The 18,373-nt window shown below is 47.1% G+C and overlaps 1 protein-coding gene across 2 annotated transcripts in view; it reads right to left on the bottom strand.

The window, feature by feature from the left end:
- The window catches only part of LOC137323458 (FYVE and coiled-coil domain-containing protein 1-like), a 55,558-nt gene that overhangs the window by 1,602 nt on the left and 35,583 nt on the right, over nucleotides 1-18,373 (bottom strand). For both annotated transcript variants that reach the window (XM_067986948.1, XM_067986950.1), the window contains 5 exons: nucleotides 16,191-16,334; nucleotides 13,850-13,910; nucleotides 10,274-12,646; nucleotides 8,341-8,447; nucleotides 3,696-3,842 (listed from right to left, as the gene is read on the bottom strand). In XM_067986948.1, the coding sequence (XP_067843049.1) occupies nucleotides 3,696-3,842; nucleotides 8,341-8,447; nucleotides 10,274-12,646; nucleotides 13,850-13,910; nucleotides 16,191-16,334 (2,832 nt within the window). The remainder of the gene's footprint in view (nucleotides 1-3,695; nucleotides 3,843-8,340; nucleotides 8,448-10,273; nucleotides 12,647-13,849; nucleotides 13,911-16,190; nucleotides 16,335-18,373) is intronic.

The following is an 18,373-nucleotide window of genomic DNA, read 5'->3' as shown; positions in this document are numbered from 1 at the left end:
ATCGACCTTATCTATGCCCCTCATTATTTTATAGACTTCTATAAGATCACCCCTTAACCTCCTACTCTCCAGGGAAAAAAGTCCCAGTCTGTCTAACCTCTCCCTGTAAGTCAAACCATCAAGTCCCGGTAGCATCCTAGTAAATCTTTTCTGCACTCTTTCTAGTTTAATAATATCCTTTCTATAATAGGGTGACCAGAACTGTACACAGTACTCCAAGTGTGGCCTCACCAATGCCCTGTACAACTTCAACAAGACATCCCAACTCCTGCATTCAATGTTCTGACCAATGAAACCAAGCATGCCGAATGCCTTCTTCACCACCCTATCCACCTGTGACTCCACTTTCAAGGAGCTATGAATCTGTACTCCTAGATCTCTTTGTTCTATAACTCTCCCCAACGCCCTACCATTAACGGAGTAGGTCCTGGCCCGATTCGATCGACCAAAATGCATCACCTCACATTTATCTAAATTAAACTCCGTCTGCCATTCATCGGCCCACTGGCCCAATTGATCAAGATCCCGTTGCAATCCCAGATAACCTTCTTCACTGTCCACAATGCCACCAATCTTGGTGTCATCTGCAAACTTACTAACCATGCCTCCTAAATTCTCATCCAAATCATTAATATAAATAACAAATAACAGCGGACCCAGCACCGATCCCTGAGGCACACCGCTGGACACAGGCATCCAGTTTGAAAAACAACCCTCTACAACCACCCTCTGTCTTCTGTCGTCAAGCCAATTTTGTATCCAATTGGCTACCTCACCTTGGATCCCATGAGATTTAACCTTATGTAACTACCTACCATGCGGTACCTTGTCAAATGCTTTGCTGAAGTCCATGTAGACCACGTCTACTGCACAGCCCTCATCTATCTTCTTGGTTACCCCTTCAAAAAACTCAATCAAATTCGTGAGACATGATTTTCCTCTCACAAAACCATGCTGACTGTTCCTAATTAGTCCCTGCCTCTCCAAATGCCTGTAGATCCTGTCCCTCAGAATACCCTCTAACAACTTACCCACTACAGATGTCAGGCTCACTGGTCTGTAGTTCCCAGGCTTTTCCCTGCCGCCCTTCTTAAACAAAGGCACAACATTTGCTACCCTCCAATCTTCAGGCACCTCACCTGTAGCGGTGGATGATTCAAATATCTCTGCTAGGGGACCCGCAATTTCCTCCCTAACCTCCCATAACGTCCTGGGATACATTTCATCAGGTCCCTGAGATTTATCTACCTTGATGCGCGTTAAGACTTCCAGCACCTCCCTCTCTGTAATATGTACACTCCTCAAGACATCACTATTTATTTCCCCAAGTTCCCTAACATCCATGCCTTTCTCAAACGTAAATACCGATGTGAAATATTCATTCAGGATCTCACCCATTTCTTGTGGTTCCGCACATAGATGACCTTGTTGATCCTTAAGAGGCCCTACTCTCTCCCTGGTTACCCTTTTGCCCTTTATGTATTTGTAGAAGCTCTTTGGATTCACCTTTGCCTGATCTGCCAAAGCAATCTCATATCCCCTTTTTGCCCTCCTGATTTCTCTCTTAACTCTACTCCGGCAATCTCTATACTCTTCAAGGGATCCACTTGATCCCAGCTGCCTATGCATGTCATATGCCTCCTCCTTTTTGACTAGTGCCTCAATCTCCCGAGTCATCCAAGGTTCCCTACTTCTACCAGCCTTGCCCTTCACTTTATAAGGAATGTGCTTACCCTGAACCCTGGTTAACACACTTTTGAAAGCTTCCCACTTACCAGACGTCCCTTTGCCTGCCAACAGACTCTCCCAATCAACTTCTGAAAGTTCCTGTCTAATACCATCAAAATTGGCCTTTCCCCAATTTAGAATTTTAACTTTTGGGCCAAACCTATCCTTCTCCATAGCTATCTTAAAACTAATGGAATTATGATCACTTGTCCCAAATTGATCCCTCACCAACACTTCTGTCACCTGCCCTTCCTTATTTCCCAAGAGGAGGTCAAGTTTTGCCCCCTCTCTCGTCGGGCCATCCACATACTGAATGAGAAATTCCTCCTGAATACACTCAACAAATTTCTCTCCATCCAAGCCCCTAATACTATGGCTGTCCCAGTCAATGTTGGGAAAGTTAAAGTCCCCTACTATTACCACCCTATTTTTCTTGCAGCTGTCTGTAATCTCCTTACATATTTGCTCCTCAATTTCCCGTTGACTATTTGGGGGTCTGTAGTACAATCCTATCAAAGTGATCTCTCCCTTCTTATTTTTCAGTTCTACCCATATAGACTCAGTGGGCGAACCCTCGGATATATCCCCTCTCACTACTGCCGTGATGTTCTCCCTAATCAAGAACGCAACTCCCCCTCCTCTCTTACCTCCTGCTCTATCTTTCCTATAGCATCTGTACCCTGGAACATTGAGCTGCCAGTCCTGCCCCTCCCTTATCCATGTTTCAGTAATAGCTATAACATCCCAGTCCCATGTACCCATCCATGCCCTGAGTTCATCTGCCTTGCCCATCAGACTTCTTGCATTGAAATAAATGCAGTTTAATCTAGACTTCCCTTGGTCTTTGCCCTGCTTTCTCAGACCATCTGTCCGGTCATGTTCTGTACACTCTCCCTTACTGCCTTTTGTTTCTGTCACCATTTTATTTCCCACTGACTTCCTGCATCGGTTCCCATCCCCCTGCCACATTAGTTTAAACCCTCCCCAACAGCACTGGCAAACACTTCCCCTAGGACATTGGTTCCAGTCCTGCCCAGATGCAGACCGTCCAATTTGTACTGGTCCCACCTCCCCCAGAACCGGTTCCAATGGCCCAGGAATTTGAATCCCTCCCTCTTGCACCATCTCTCAAGCCACGTATTCATCTTAGCTATCCTGTCATTCCTACTCTGACTTGCCCGTGGCACTGGTAGCAATCCTGAGATTACTACCTTTGAGGTCCTACTCTTTAGTTTAACTCCTAACTCCCTAAATTCAGCTTGTAGGACCTCATCCTGTTTTTTACCTATATCGTTGGTGCCTATATGCACCACGACAACTGGCTGTTCACCCTCCCCCTCCAGAATGTCCTGCAGCCGCTCCGAGACATCCTTGACCCTTGCACCAGGGAGGCAACATACCATCCTGGAGTCTCGGTTGCGTCCGCAGAAACGCCTGTCTATTCCCCTTACAATCGAGTCCCCTATCACTATAGCTCTGCCACTCTTTTTCCTGCCCTCCTGTGCAGCAGAGCCAGCCACGGTGCCATGAACCTGGCCATCACACTCACTACGCAAATCCCATCACACTCACTACACAAATCCCATCACACTCACTACACAAATCCCATCACACTCACTACACACAAATTTCATCACACTCACTACACACAATTCCTGTCACACCTACTACATACAAATCTTGTCACACACTGCACACACCTCATCACATCCACTACACACAGATTTCATTACATTCACTACACAGATCCTGTCACACACTACACACATATCTCATCACACTCACCACATAGATCTTGTCACACTCACTACACACTTATTTCATCACACACTACACACAGCCTGTCACACTTACTACACACAGATCTCATCACACTCATAATTACAATAATAAGACTTAGATGCTGCCCTCTTCAGGTGATTACTCACTGCTCTCGGTTCAGTGATTCTTGCTTCTCAGACCCTCACCTGAGCAGTTCCACTGTCTTCTCCTTCAGTGACCTGACCATCTCCCTGAGATCCTGGATTTCATGGTGAAATTCCTCCTCCCTGCTTTTCGCATCTTTTTGTGCCTTTTTCAATGTCTCTTTCAAATCTTCTTCAACTCTCTTGGCTCTGAGAATGAGAAGAGTAAACATCACAGATACTGGTGATTAAACAGAGCTGTAGCCACTGTTCATTTTATGTTAGTTTCTCACCAAGATTTTTAATCCCCGCCCCAATATACCCCTCGACCCATTGAACCTCATCCAGCAGTAGAGACGAGACGTGAGATTGAGATGTACAGAGGCTGGCAGAGATACATAGAGAGACAGAGAGAGGAGGGGAGAGAAAGGAGGAAGAGACAGTGAATGCGAATGGATGAGAGCGGGGGAGAGAAAGGAGGGAGAGAGAGAGAACGGGAGAGGGGGGGAGAGAGAGTGGGAGAGACAGATTGAGTTGGAGAGGTGGGGGGGCAGAGAGGGTGGGAGAGAAAGGAGGGAGAGTGGAGAGAGATGGGGAGAAAGGAGGAAGAGACAGAGTGTGAGTGGGAGAGGGGGACAGAGTGGGGGAGGGAGAGAAGGTGGGAGAGACAGAGAGAGGGGGAACAGAGAGAGTGGGAGAGAAAGGAGGGAGAGTGAGTGGGAGAGAGGAGAGAGATGGGAAGAAAGGAGGAAGAGACAGAGAGGGTGAGTGGGAGAGGGGGACAGAGTGGGGGAGGGAAAGAAAGGAGGGAGAGAGTGGGAGAGACAGAGTGAGTGGGAGAGAGGGGTGACAGAGAGAGTGGGAGAGAAAGGAGGTAGAGGGAGAGGGGGGGGAAAGCAGGAAGAGACAGAGAGTGTGAATGGGAGAGGGGGACAGAGTGGGGGGGGAAGAAAGGAGGGAGAGAGCAGGAGAGACAGAGTTAGTGGGAGAGAAGCGTGACAGAGAGAGTAGGAGAGAAAGGAGGGAGAGGGGGGAGAAAGCAGGAAGAGACAGAGAGTGTGAGTGGGAGAGAGGGACAGAGTGGGGGAGGGAAGAAAGGAGGGAGAGAGTGGGAGAGACAGAGTTAGTGGGAGAGAGGGGTGACAGAGAGAGTGGGAGAAAAAGGAGGGAGAGGGAGAGAGGTGGGAGAAAGGAGGAAGAGACAGAAAGTGGGAGAGGGGGGACAGAGAGTGGGGAGGGAGAGAGAGTGAGAGAATGGGAAAAAAATGAGGGAGAGATAGAGAAATTGAGTGGGAGAGGAGGGGAGAGTGGGAAAGAAAGGAGGCAGAGAGAGAGAAGAGAGTGGGAAAGGAAGGAGGGAGAGAAACTAATCTTTGAAGGTGGCAGGACAAGTCGAGAAGGCTGTTAAAAAAAAAAGCGTGTGGAATCCTTGGCTTTATAAATAAGGCATAGAGTACAAAAGCAAGGAAGTTATGGTAAACGTTTATAATTCACTAGTTAGGCCTCAGCTGCAGTATTGTGTCCATTTCTGGGCCCCACACTTCAGGAAGGTTGTAAATGCCTTGGGGAGCGTGCAGAAGAGATTGACTACAATGGTACCAGGGATGAGGGACTTCAGTTATGTGGAGAGACTGGAGAAGCTGAGATTGTTCTCCTTACAGCAGAGAAGGTGAAGGGGAGATTTAATAGAGGTGTTCAAAATCATGAGGAGTTTTGATGGAGTAGATAGGGAGAAACTGTTTCCACTGGCAGGAGGTTCGATAACCAGAGGGAACAGATTTAAGGTAATTAGCAAAAGAACCAGGGGAGAGATGAGCAGAAATTTTTTTTACGCAGCGAATTGTATGATCTGGAATGCACTGCCTGAAAGGGTGGTGGAAACAGATTCAATAGTAACTTTCAAAATACTTATCCTTGTGTTCAAATCCCTCCATGGCCTCGCCCCTCCCTATCTCTGTAACCGCCTCCAGCCCTACAACCCTCCGAGATCTTTGTGCTTCTCCAATTCTCGCCTCTTGCATATCCCCCACTTTCTTCGCCCCACCATTGGCGGCCATGCCTTCGGCTGCCTAGGCCCTAGGCTCAGCAATTCCCTCCCAAAACCTCTCTGTCACTCTATCTCTCCTCCTTTAAGACGTTCCTTAAAACCTACATCTTTGACAAAGCATTTGGCCACCCGTCCTAAAATCTCCTCACGTGGCTCGGTGTCAATTTCTGTCTGATTACACTCCTGTGAAGTGCTTTGGGACATTTTACTACGTTAAAGGCACTATATAAATGCACGTTGTTGTAAGTTGTTGTTGTGGTGGTGAAACTGACCTCATGCTTAATGTAAAATAAAGTCACAGCAATTGCAGTAACACCAGAGAGCTTATCTGGATTGTTGGATTGGCGTGAGATAATCAGATAATCTGCACATTCGGGATACTTAGCCCTGAAATGTCGGATCCGAATGCCCTGCTCCACCAGACGCGCTGTCTCAATGTGTCGCATGCCCACTTGTGGAGGGGATATGGTGAGAACGACCTTCACATGCACTGTAATAGTGATTAGCCTCATTGTGGCGTCATGCCAATTGTGTCTGGGCCTTTTGGCGTAATTGGATGATGGAGAATGAAACTATTAAAATGTTGAAAGGGAGCAGATTCATGTCAGACTGAAGGACTCCTCAGTGCCCCGCCCCTGTTTCTGGTTTTGTTTATTCAACGAGTGAATGGAACACAGTTCTACACCTCTCGATGCCACACAGAGGAAGGAGGCAGCTGTATCACGAGGAGATTTAACGTGGTCAGAATGAGACGTTGGCACTATTCCCACCTTAAAGGGCAGCCCAGCAACACCGTACAAGTGAAGCAGTGGACAGCCTGGGTTTAGGCCTCTGCAGTGTGGGAGTGGAGTCACGCGTAGGCCAGACCGGGTAAGGACAGTAGGTTCCCTTCCCTGAAAGACATCAGTGAACCAGTTGGATTTTTACAACAATTCAACAGCTTCATGGTCACTGTATCTGGTTCTGGCCCACAAATAACCAGATTTATTGAATTCAGTTTCACAACTTGCCACAGTTGGATTTGAACTCACAACCTCCGGGCTGCTAGTCTGGGACCAGAACCACTCCATGACTTCTGGACCTGGTGACAGAAATGGTCCTATGTTCTGGTACTGTACAGACTGTGTGTGTCTCAGTGCCAGCTCCTGTACATGTACAGTACATAGTGGGTAAAAGGGAATGATTCACTCCCGTCTGGTACTGTACGGCCCGTATGTGTCTCAGTGTCAGCTCCTGTATATAGTGTGTAGTACACGGCGGGTAAAAGGGAACGATTCACTCCTGTCTGGTACTGTATGGCCCGTGTGTGTCTCAGTGTCAGCTCCTGTACATGCTCTGTATACTCGTCAAGGAGTAGCTGATATTTAACAGTAGGAGACTGTATGAGGGAGATGATGCTCACTGTCTTACCTACAGACAGGGCATAGCTCTTTCCAGTATCAAGTACTGACTCTAAACTCCCGTCATGGTTTAGTTGTTAAGTTTGGCATTGCTGAATCTGCAGAAAAACACTTGCCCCATTCCACCTTTACAACACATTGCAGATTCCATAGCAGTCAGGAGTGTGAGTGTAACCTGGGCCTGGCTTTCCTAATGCTCCAGAGAACTGGACTTGTTTGTTTTTCTTATCTTCACACTCTTCCCTTGGAGAATAATATGAAGTAGTGCAAGGATTCGCAGGCTGATTTTCAGTCTGACAGGCCATGACATGAACGCTTCTTCCACGGCCGTAATCATCTTTATACCAGCCGATAGGGGGGTTAGTCTTAAACGGCGGGATTGTTGTATGGGCTCCCACAACCTGTATGATGAGGGGGGGGCCAACCACACCCACCAGACATGAGTCTCCTGCTGGATATCAACCCAGCATTCAGAGCCAGAGCTCCGGTCTCCACTCCCCGGGACTGTCTGGAGCTCCGGTCTCCACTCCCCGGGACTGTCTGGAGCTCCTTTCCCCACTCCCCGGGGACTATCTGGAACTCCAGTCTCCACTCATCGGTTCTGTCTGGAGCTCCGGTCTCCATTCACCGGGACTGTCTGGAGCTCCGGTCTCCACTCACCGGGACTGTCTGGAGCTCTGGTCTCCACTCACCGGGACTGTCTGGAGCTCTGGTCTCCACTCACCGGGACTGTCTGGAGCTCTGGTCTCCACTCACCGGGACTGTCTGGAGCTCTGGTCTCCACTCACCGGGACTGTCTGGAGCTCTGGTCTCCACTCACCGGGACTGTCTGGAGCTCTGGTCTCCACTCCCCGGGACTGTCTGGAGCTCCTTTCTCCACTCCCCGGGGACTATCTGGAGCTCCAGTCTCCACTCATCGGTTCTGTCTGGAGCTCCGGTCTCCATTCACCGGGACTGTCTGGAGCTCTGGTCTCCACTCCCCAGGGACTATCTGGAACTCCAGTCTCCACTCATCGGTTCTGTCTGGAGCTCCGGTCTCCATTCACCGGGACTGTCTGGAGCTCTGGTCTCCACTCACTGGGACTGTCTGAAGTGGGGTTCGAACCCTACACCTTCTGATTCAGAGGCGGGAATGCTGCCACTATGAAAGACTCGCTCCAGTGAACGTGTTAAGCATGGAAGTTGTAAAATATTGCAGGTGGTAAAAGACAATTAGAAAGACCGACGCGGAATGTTTGGAGTGGGACTGAGAGTTCCTTACTGTGCTAGCGATTCAGCTAATGACAGCAGCTCAGCATCTTTGGACTTTAGTTCGTCCGCCTTGTATTGGATGTCCTTCCTGCCAGTCAGTAAATCTTCATTTAGGGCCTGGCGATGGGCAGAAAATAAAGAGGAATTCATCACAAAGGGGAACTCACAGCTCACTATCAAATCTCACTTGATACACAACAAGCCTTTCCCCTGAAGGTGCTGACTCTCACTGGGTACAGGCTTCAAGGGCACTGGTATCCCTCCAGTAACTCACCCAAGTACCCATTCCTAATGGGTGAGCCTAGGCAGCAAGTGTCACCTGGATATTCAACTGCGAGGCATCACATCTGAGCCTGATCCTGTCCTCATGCAATTACTTTCCAGCAGGGGCCCAACCTTAACCCAGCCACATTCAGGAGGGGGAGGGGCATGGAGCAAAAAAGGGGAGAAAACTGGCAACAAACAAGGAGATTAACTCAAACCCAAAGTCAGTTGGTAACACTCACATTCTCCCCGCACATGTACATTTTCACAACACACTTGATTATTCATTCATAATTATTCACTCTCTCCTCACATTCTCACTCTTACTTCACACACTCACACTTTCCTCACACACTCTTTCCTCACTTTCCACTCTTACTTCACACATTCACTCTTACCTCATACACTCACTCTCCTCATATATTCACTCTCTTCTTGCACACTCACTCTTACCTCTCATCCACTGTCCCCTCATTCTATCTTCACACTCAATCTCTCCTCGTACATTCACTCTTATCTCACACTCACTCTCCTCATATATTCGCTCTATCTTTGCACACTTACTCTTACCTTGCACGCTCAATTATTGCATCATGCAGCGACAGGACGCAAATCCAAGCCTGTGATTCCCCGAATGGCGTGCATCAGCCATGCTTTGGCAACGAGGTAATAAACAGTGACGAGGCACTTTGACCCAGAGAGGGAGATTGGAGAGAAACTTCACCCTGGGACCATTCTCAAACATCTGACAGGAGCCAGGTACAGAGTGACATCGGCAAAGGCCAAGGAACAAGTTGTCCATCTGGCAGTGTCAGCTTGGCTCTGTCTTTCAGAAGGTCGCGGGTTCAAGTCCCACTCCAGAGGTTTGAGCACATAATCTAGGCCATCGCTTCAGTGCAGTACTGAGGGAATGCTGCACTGTCGGAGGTGCTGTCTTTTGGATGAGTTGTAAAACTGCGGTCAGTGCCTGCCAGTGGCTCAGATGTTGGTTAAACATCCCAAGGCACTGTTTTAAAGAAGAGCAGTGGGTTTTCTTGGTCTCCTGGCCAACATTCCTCCCTCATCCAGGGATTGTTCTCCTTGGAGCAGAGAAGGTTAATGGGAGATTTAATAGAGGTGTTCAAAATTATGAGGGGTTTTGATAGAGTAAATAAGGAGAAACTGCTTCCACTGGCAGGAGGGTCGGTAACCAGAAGACACAGATTTAAGATAATTGGCAAAAGAAGCAGAGGGGAGATGAGGAGAATATTTTTTTACGCAGCGAGCTGTTATGATCTGGAATGCGCCGCCTGAAAGGGCGGTGGAAGCAGATTCAATAATAACTTTCAAAAGGGAATTAGATAAATACTTGGAAAGGAAAAAATTACAGGACTATGGGGAAAGAGCAAAAGATAATTGGATAGCTCTTCAAAGAGCCACGATGGACCGAATGGTCTCCTTGTTTGATTCTATGATTCTAACCAATTGTGGGCTCTTGCTTTGTGCAAAATAGTTGCTGTGTTTGGCTGCACAACAGTCCCTGCAGTTCAAGGTATTTCACAATATTTGAAATACTCCGAGCAATGTGAATGCAGGTTTTGCCTTTTGATCACGGACCAAGCCAAGAAAGAAAAACGGAAAAATTTTCGACAAATTAAAAATAACTGTTTGACACAGCCATTCCAGGGTTGATTTGGTACCTCTGTTAGCCTGTCATGTTCAGCTGTTTTCTTGGCCATCCCTTGTTCGAAGTCAGAGCTCTCCTGCGCCATCAATCGCTGCAGTGAGCTCACTTGCTCCCGCGTGGCCTGCAGCTCGGCGTGAAGTTCCTCGTTCTCCTTTGCGAGGGAAGACAGCTGCCCTTGTGCTCTCTCCTTCCCTTCCCGTGCACTCTCCAGCTCGGACTGCAAAACGACTTGAGACTGCCTCTCGTCGTCCTGTTGCTGCTGTCCCATCGTCGCAACTTTTTGCTCCAGTGCAACCTTCTCGGATGACAGGTGTACCATTTGTGTGCGTAACTGCTCCACCTCGGCCTGTGCCCTCTCCATCTCAGCTTTTGCCTTGGTGTTGCCCAGCACCAGTTTTGCAGCACTCTCCTTCAATTGCAGAAGTTCCTCATCCAGAGTGGAAGCCTTTTGCTTCAGCTCTTCCTTCTGTTGCTCCAATGTTTCTGTCTCAGCTCGTATGGCCTCAATTCTTTCTTTCATTCTTTGAACCTCTGAACCACGGCTGTTCTCCAGCTCTTCCATTTGCTTCTCGACTCTGGCAAGTTCCTGAGTAGACTCCTCCAGAGCAGAAAGCACAGATGTCAGTTTCCTCTGGGCGGATTCGTTCTCCTTGGAAATCTCTTGTAAACTGCATTTCAGTTCAGCGTTTTCATTCTGTACCTTGGCCATTTCCACCTGGCTACTCTCAAATGTTGCCAGCTTAGTCTTCGTCTCCTCTGCAAGAACCTCATATTGGCCTTTCAATTCTGTTGACCAGTTTTCTGTACTTGACCGTTCTGCTGTTAATATATGGAGTTGGGCAATGGTTTCCTCTAGTTTCCGTTCAGTTTCTGACTTCTCTGCATTTGATGACTCTAATTTCTGAGTAATTTCTTCAAGTTTGTCCATCAAGACCTTTAGATCTTGCCCTTTCTTTGCTACAGTGTTTGCGTTTTCTTCAACGGGGCTTTTGGAGGTCAACTCTTGTTCTTTGTATTTTGCCAGCTGTTGACCAAGGTCAGAAATTTGCACCTGGGCCTGCTGGTATTCCTGCTTCAAAGCAGTGAGAGAATCTGAGCACATAGTCTTCCCTTGTGCACGTTCATCCCTTTCCAGCTGACACTTCTCCAGCTTTTGATTGACCAACTCATTCTGCATTTGGACCTTCCTCGGGTCTTCTTCAAGAGTCCCATTGTCCTCCCTCAGCTTTAGTTCCTTTCCATCAGGAGAGAGGATGGCATCACTGCTCTGTTGAAGCAGCTGTTTCTCAGAAGCTTGGAGCCTGCTGACTTCTGATTGAAGTGAGATGACAGACACTTGTAAATCTTTGACCTTCTGTTGGCTCTCCTTGTGTTTCTCTTCTAGTGAATTGTTGAGAGACTCCAGGCATTGCAGCTTGGACCGTTGTTTTTCCATCTCGGCCAACAGCTTGTCTTGCTCCTGCTCTTTCTCACTCTGAACCGCAGCCAGGGTTGACTCTTTGCTTTTTAGCTGCTCCATCACTTTCTTCTGCCTTTCATCAGTATCCTGTTTCATTTCATCATGTTCCTTTTGATGTTCTCTGAGCTCGAGCTTCAGTTTTTCCAACTCTTCCTTGTGTACTTGTTGTGCCTCTGACATCTTCTCCTCCTGCTCCTTTTTCAGTAACATATTCTCGTGATCTTTTTCGACCATTGCTTGTTTCACACCATCAAGGATACTATCCATTTCCTCGATGGTTTCGTTCAAGAACTTATTACTGTCCTCCAGCAGCCCAACCCTGTTGGATTGTTCCTCACTTTTCCTCTGCATCTCCCTCAGGTTTGAGACCTCTTGCTGAAGTTTGGAGGACTCCTCCCTATGGATCTTCTCTTTCTCTTTGAGAAGACCCTTGAATTCCTCAATGACATGCTCTTTCTCCTTTAGATCCCTGTTGAGTTTCTCTATTAGAGATTGCTGCTCTGCTTTTACCTTCAGTTCAATCTCTCTCTTCTCACCTGCAGTCAAGGTGGTCACAAATTCCTCACACCTCTGAGCGTCAACTTGGCCTCTCTCTCTTGGCTGCGCTGACCCGTTAGACACTTGTTCCAAGTTGCTCACCAATCCTACATTCTTTTTTTCATGTTGCAACATTGGCACGTCCTGTTCAGATTGCACCAGTTGACCTGGAATTGACCTGGAGCCATCGGACTCAGCAGACATTCCAAGAATTGGTTCTTCGCTCACTCGTAGCTTACTGCTACTCTGTGAAGCACCATGTGATGCTGATGCACCTGATGGTATTCCTTGTACAACGGACTTCATAGATTCCTTTATTCCTCTGATGATCACTGGCTTTTGGTTCTTCGTGTTCTTCTCTGGCCCATTATTTGTATTCTTGTACTTTTCCTAAGTATGAATTGATTGGCACAAGGGTTAAACATCAGACATAAGAACATAAGAAATAGGAGCAGGTGTAGGCCATACGGCCCCTCGAGCCTGCTCCACCATTCATTAAGATCATGGCTGATCTTTGACCTCAACTCCACTTTCCCGCCTGATCACCATATCCCTTGATTCCCTTAGAGTCCAAAAATCTATTGATCTCAACCTTGAATATATTTAACGACTCAGCATCCACAGCCCTCTGGGGTAGAGAATTCCAAATATTCATGACCCCCAGAGTGAAGAAATTCCACCTCATCTCAGTCCTAAATGGCCAACCCCTTATCCTGAGACTATGACCCCTAGTTCTAGACTCTCCAGCCAGGGGAAACAGCGTCTCAGCATCTACCCTGTCAAGCCCTCTTAGAATCTTATATGTTTCAATGAGATCACTTCTCATTCTTCTAAACTCCAGAGAATATAGGCCCATTCTACTCAATAGAATCAGACATTAAGCAATATCCTTGGGAGGTTACTACCTCCACATTATCTAACATGGGAGGCCAAAAATCAGAAGTAAAATGAGGAGTGATCGACAGGAAGGTCATCAATCAGCATTTGTATCTACACATTAAGCAATTACTCTGCATCTAAGCCTAGCTGGGAGTGTTTGATGGGACAGTGTAGAGGAAGTTTTAGTCTGTATCTAACCCATGCTGTTCCTGCCCTGGGAGTGTGTTTGATGCGACAGTGTAGAGGGAGCTTTACTCTGTATCTAACCCGTGCTGTACCTGCCTGGGAGTGTTTGATGGGACAGTGTAGAGGGAGCTTTACTCTGTATCTAACCCGTGCTGTACCTGCTCTGGGAGTGTCTGATGTGGGACAGTGTAGAGGGAGCTTTACTCTGTATCTAACCCATGCTGTTCCTGCCCCGGGTGTGTTTGATGGGACAGTGTAGAGGGAGCTTTACTCTGTATCTAACCCATGCTGTTCCTGCCCTGGGAGTGTTTGATGGGACAGTGTAGAGGGAGCTTTACTCTGTATCTAACTCATGCTGTTCCTGCCCCGGGTGTGTTTGATGGGACAGTGTAGAGGGAGCTTTACTCTGTATCTAACCCTTACTGTACCTGACACTAAGGACCAGAAATGGAGTTTTGCACTGTTCCCTCCGCCTCAAACAGCACCAAAATTCATTGCACCAGAAACCGTTTTGAAGGTGTACGATACCTTTAAGGGTTTGTTGGATGGAGCTTCACTCCCCGATGTCCTTCTAGGAGTTTTAAATTCACTACAGTCAACAAAACAGTGAAGAAAGTTATGGTACAATAAGTTACTTATTAATATATTTGCATATTAAAAGTTAATTATACAAATAGCTTAATACTCCTGGCTGTTCTTATAAACATTCTTAGTATCAGGGACCGTGCTACTATGTGTGAAGATCTTTATTAATAGAGGCATGGAGTACAAAAGCAAGGAAGTTATGCTAAACCTTTATAAATCACTGGTTAGGCCTCAGCTGGAGTATGGTGTCGAATTATGGGCACCGCACGTTAGGAAGGATCTCAAGGCCTGAGTGAGTTACAGGCTGGAATCTAATCGAGGGGTTCGGGGGGGTTATATATAGAATAACAGATACCCGGGAGTGAGTTACAGGCTGGAATCTAATCGAGGGGTTCGGGGGGGTTATATATAGAATAACAGATACCCGGGAGTGAGTTACAGGCTGGAATCTAATCGAGGGGTTCGGGGGGTTTATATATAGAATGACAGATACCCAGGAGTGAGTTACAGGCTGGAATCTAATCGAGGGGTTCGGGGGGGTTATATATAGAATAACAGATACCCAGGAGTGAATTACAGGCTGGAATCTAATCGAGGGGTTCGGGGGGTTATATATAGAATAACAGATACCCAGGAGTGAGTTACAGGCTGGAATCTAATCAAGGGGTTCGGGGGGATGATATATAGAATAACAGATACCCGGGAGTGAGTTACAGGCTGGAATCTAATCGAGGGGTTCGGGGGGTTTATATATAGAATGACAGATACCCAGGAGTGAGTTACAGGCTGGAATCTAATCGAGGGGTTCAGGGGGGTTATATATAGAATAACAGATACCCAGGAGTGAGTTACAGGCTGGAATCTAATCGAGGGGTTCGGGGGCTTTATATATAGAATGACAGATACCCAGGAGTGAGTTACAGGCTGGAATCTAATCGAGGGGTTCGGGGGGGTTATATAAAGAATAACAGATACCCGGGAGTGAGTTACAGACTGGAATCTAATCAAGGGGTTCGGATGATATGTATGTATATATATATATATATATATATATATATAGAGTAACATACACAGAGCAGAGTTTTATCTGGTTAATGACTCACTTTGTTTCTGGTTGTTTCTCTTTTATTGGGCTGTTGATTGCCTTTTTGTTCTGGTTTCCCTCCCGTACTCTGGGTTCCATGTGACTGAATGAGCTCAGCTTTCTCTGTATCAATGGTTTTGTTTCCCTTTTTAAAGGGAAATGTATATTCAAGACTGAGATCAATAGATTTTTGGACTCTAGGGGAATCAAGGGATATGGGGATCGGGTGGGAAAGTGGAGTTAAGGTCGAAGATCAGCCATGATCTGATTGAATGGCGGAGCAGGCTCGAGGGGCCGTGTGGCCTACTCCTGCTCCTATTTCTTTTGTTCTTATACCTGGGGGTGAGTTTTATTTGGTTAATGACTCACTTTGTTTGGTGTTGTTTCTCTTTTATTGGGCTGTTGATTGCCTCCCGTACTCCGGGTTCTGTGTGACTGAATGAGCTCAGTTCTCTCTGTGTCGATGGTTTTGTTTCCCATTTTAAAGCGAAAAATGGTTTCCTTAAGAATAATTGCTTGATGAGGCACAAAACATTTAATTTTTTATTAAATAGTTGAAAGATGTTGATGTTGCTTCCCCTGATCCCGGAAGGCCTCAGGTCCATTGTCTGATCTACACTCAGTTAGCTGATCTCACCTAATAAGGCATTAGGAGAGTCACAATTCACCTCAGTGTCCTAGGTGTGCGAAGGGGAAAGTGAGACAGGGTCCCCACTCCTGATCACTGCCCTGTGACTCCTGCTAGCAAGTGTGAACATTGGCTGAGCACAAGATACAGCTTATCTGTGAGGTTCCACGTGGCTGAATAGCCTGCCAGTTCTGATAGTCTAGAGCTGTACAGGAAGACTGGCCGTTTGAGTGAGGTATCGGAGGGAAGCTGACCTGGACGGAATCTGTACCCCAGTGAGAGTCAGTGCCTGTGGAACTGTACCCCGGTGAGAGTCAATGTCTGTGGAACTGTACTCCAGTGAGAGTCAGTGCCTGTGGAATTGTACCCCAGTGAGAGTCAGTGCCTGTGGAACTGTACCCCGGTGAGAGTCAATGTCTGTGGAACTGTACTCCAGTGAGAGTCAGTGCCTGTGGAACTGTACCCCAGTGAGAGTCAGTGCCTGTGGAACTGTACCCCAGTGAGATTTCAATGGAAATGCAAATCAGATGGTTTCTATAACTTTTATTCCGTCATTCTCTCTATCTCCTTACCCTCTGCCTGATGGCCACGATGTATCCAGGTCAACACCCTTTATAGCCAGGTCAAAGGTTATTCCGTTCAACGAGTACAAGTGTGCCGTGATGTCAGACCTGAGCCTTTCTGACAGGAAGGGGCTGCTGGCATAGTACCAGTCGCTGAAAGAGAGCAGTCCATGTAATGCTTGTCAAAGTAACGGCATGACAAATTGTGACATCTCGTGCAACACCTTCCAGCGCCTTCCGCTGCAGACAGGCTGATTCAGATTAATCCGGCTCAGATATGCGAGGAACACCCACAGCCTGCCCGTCAGAGGGTGTCAGTGGGCACGGCTGTGGGTGTTCCTCGCATATCTGAGCCGGATTAATCTGAATCAGCCTGTCTGCAGCGGAAGGCGCTGGTAAAACCCCCAACACTCATGACGCAATGCAGAGAACTGTGGGCCCATAAGCTCCAACACTATCCCAGCTCACACTCCATAGATTCATAAAATCGTACAGCACAGAGGAAGGCCATTCGGCCCATCGTGCCTGTGGTGCCTCTTTGAAAGAGCTATCCAATTAGTCCCACTCCCCTTGCTCTTTCCCCATAGCCCTGCAAATTTCTCCTTTTCAAGAATATATCCAATTCCCTTTTGAAAGTCAGGGTACAGATACAGAAATCACTTAATAAGGCCATAAAAAAGACAAACAAATCACTGGGTTTCATTTCTAGAGGGATTGAATTGAAAAGCAGGGAAGTAATGTTAAACTTGTATAGAACCTTGGTTAGACCACACTAGGAGTACTAAGCACAGTTCTGGTCTCCATGTTGTAAAAAGGATGTAAAGGCACTGGAGAAGGTGCAAAAAAGATTTATTAGGATGATACCAGAACTGAGAGGTTATACCTATCAGGAAAGATTGAACAGGCTGGGGCTCTTTTCTCTAGAAAAGACAAGACTGAGAGGTGACCTGATAGAGGTCTTTAAGATTATGAAACGGTTTTATAGGGTAGATATAGAGAAGATGGTTTCCACTTGTGGGGGAGACCAGAACAAGGGCCATAAATATAAAATAGTCACTAATAAACCCAATAGGCAATTCAGGAGAAACTTCTTTGCCACGAGAGTGGTGAGAATGTGGAACTTGCTACCATAAGGAGTAGTTGAGGCAAGTAGCATAGATGCATTTAAGGGGAAGCTAAATAAACACATGAGGGAGAAAGGAATAGAAGGATATGCTGATACGGTGAGATGAAGAAAGGTGGGAGGAGGCTCGTGTGGAGCATTAACACCGGCATAGACCAGTTGGGCCAAATGGCCTGTTCCTGTGCTGCACATTCTATGTAATTCTATGTAAAAAGTTATTATTGAATCTGCTTCCACCACCCTTTCAGGCTGTGCATTCCAAATCATAACAACTCACTGTGTAAAATCATTTCTCCTCATCTCCCCCCTGGTTCTTTTCCCAATTACCTTAAATCTGTGTCCTCTCGTTACCGACCCTTCTGCCAGTGAAAACAGTTTCTCCTTATTTACTTTATCAAAAAACCTCATAATTTTGAACACCTCTATCTCTATGACATCTCCCTTAACCTTCTTCTTGCTCCACGGAGAACAAACCCAGCTTCTCCAGTCTCTCCACATAACTACTGTCATCCTCTTCCTTAAAGCTGAGAATGGCATGCAATCTATTAACAACCTGCTCGGGGCTTTGTTGAGCCAATAGGCTACGCACTGCTACCTACTGATATTTACAGGTACTGCAGTGTCAGGGAGACACGGAGGTTTAGGCTTTAGGCTTGAGTTACTCCAGCTCTCTGACGTAATTTGAGAGGAGTGGGCCCGAACATTCTCTGGGAAGCACTTTGACAGCTCCTTGCTCGCTCACCCCCACCACTTACCATATTTTCTTTTGGGCCTATAATATGTCCCATGAAATATAAGTCGGACTTAACCGAATACGTAACCGTCATTGGTGCCACAGCAACGCCGGGCACAAGGAGCTCCAGTATAGGCCTGTTGTCCAGTGTTGCTATGGGCGTTGCAGAGAGGGTTAACAAATAAAGGGCCGGGAAGCCCTAATGTATCAGCCACCGATCTTCGGGTAAGCGTTCTCCAAGGCGGCCTTCGAGACACACGACAACGCAAAATCGTCGAGCAGAAGTTGATAGCCAAGTTCCGCACCCATGAGGACGGCCTCAACCGGGATCTTGGG

Source organism: Heptranchias perlo, chromosome 7 (genome assembly GCF_035084215.1).
Source record: "Heptranchias perlo isolate sHepPer1 chromosome 7, sHepPer1.hap1, whole genome shotgun sequence".
Lineage (NCBI taxonomy): Eukaryota > Metazoa > Chordata > Chondrichthyes > Hexanchiformes > Hexanchidae > Heptranchias > Heptranchias perlo.
This window is presented reverse-complemented; position numbering and strand designations above follow the sequence as displayed.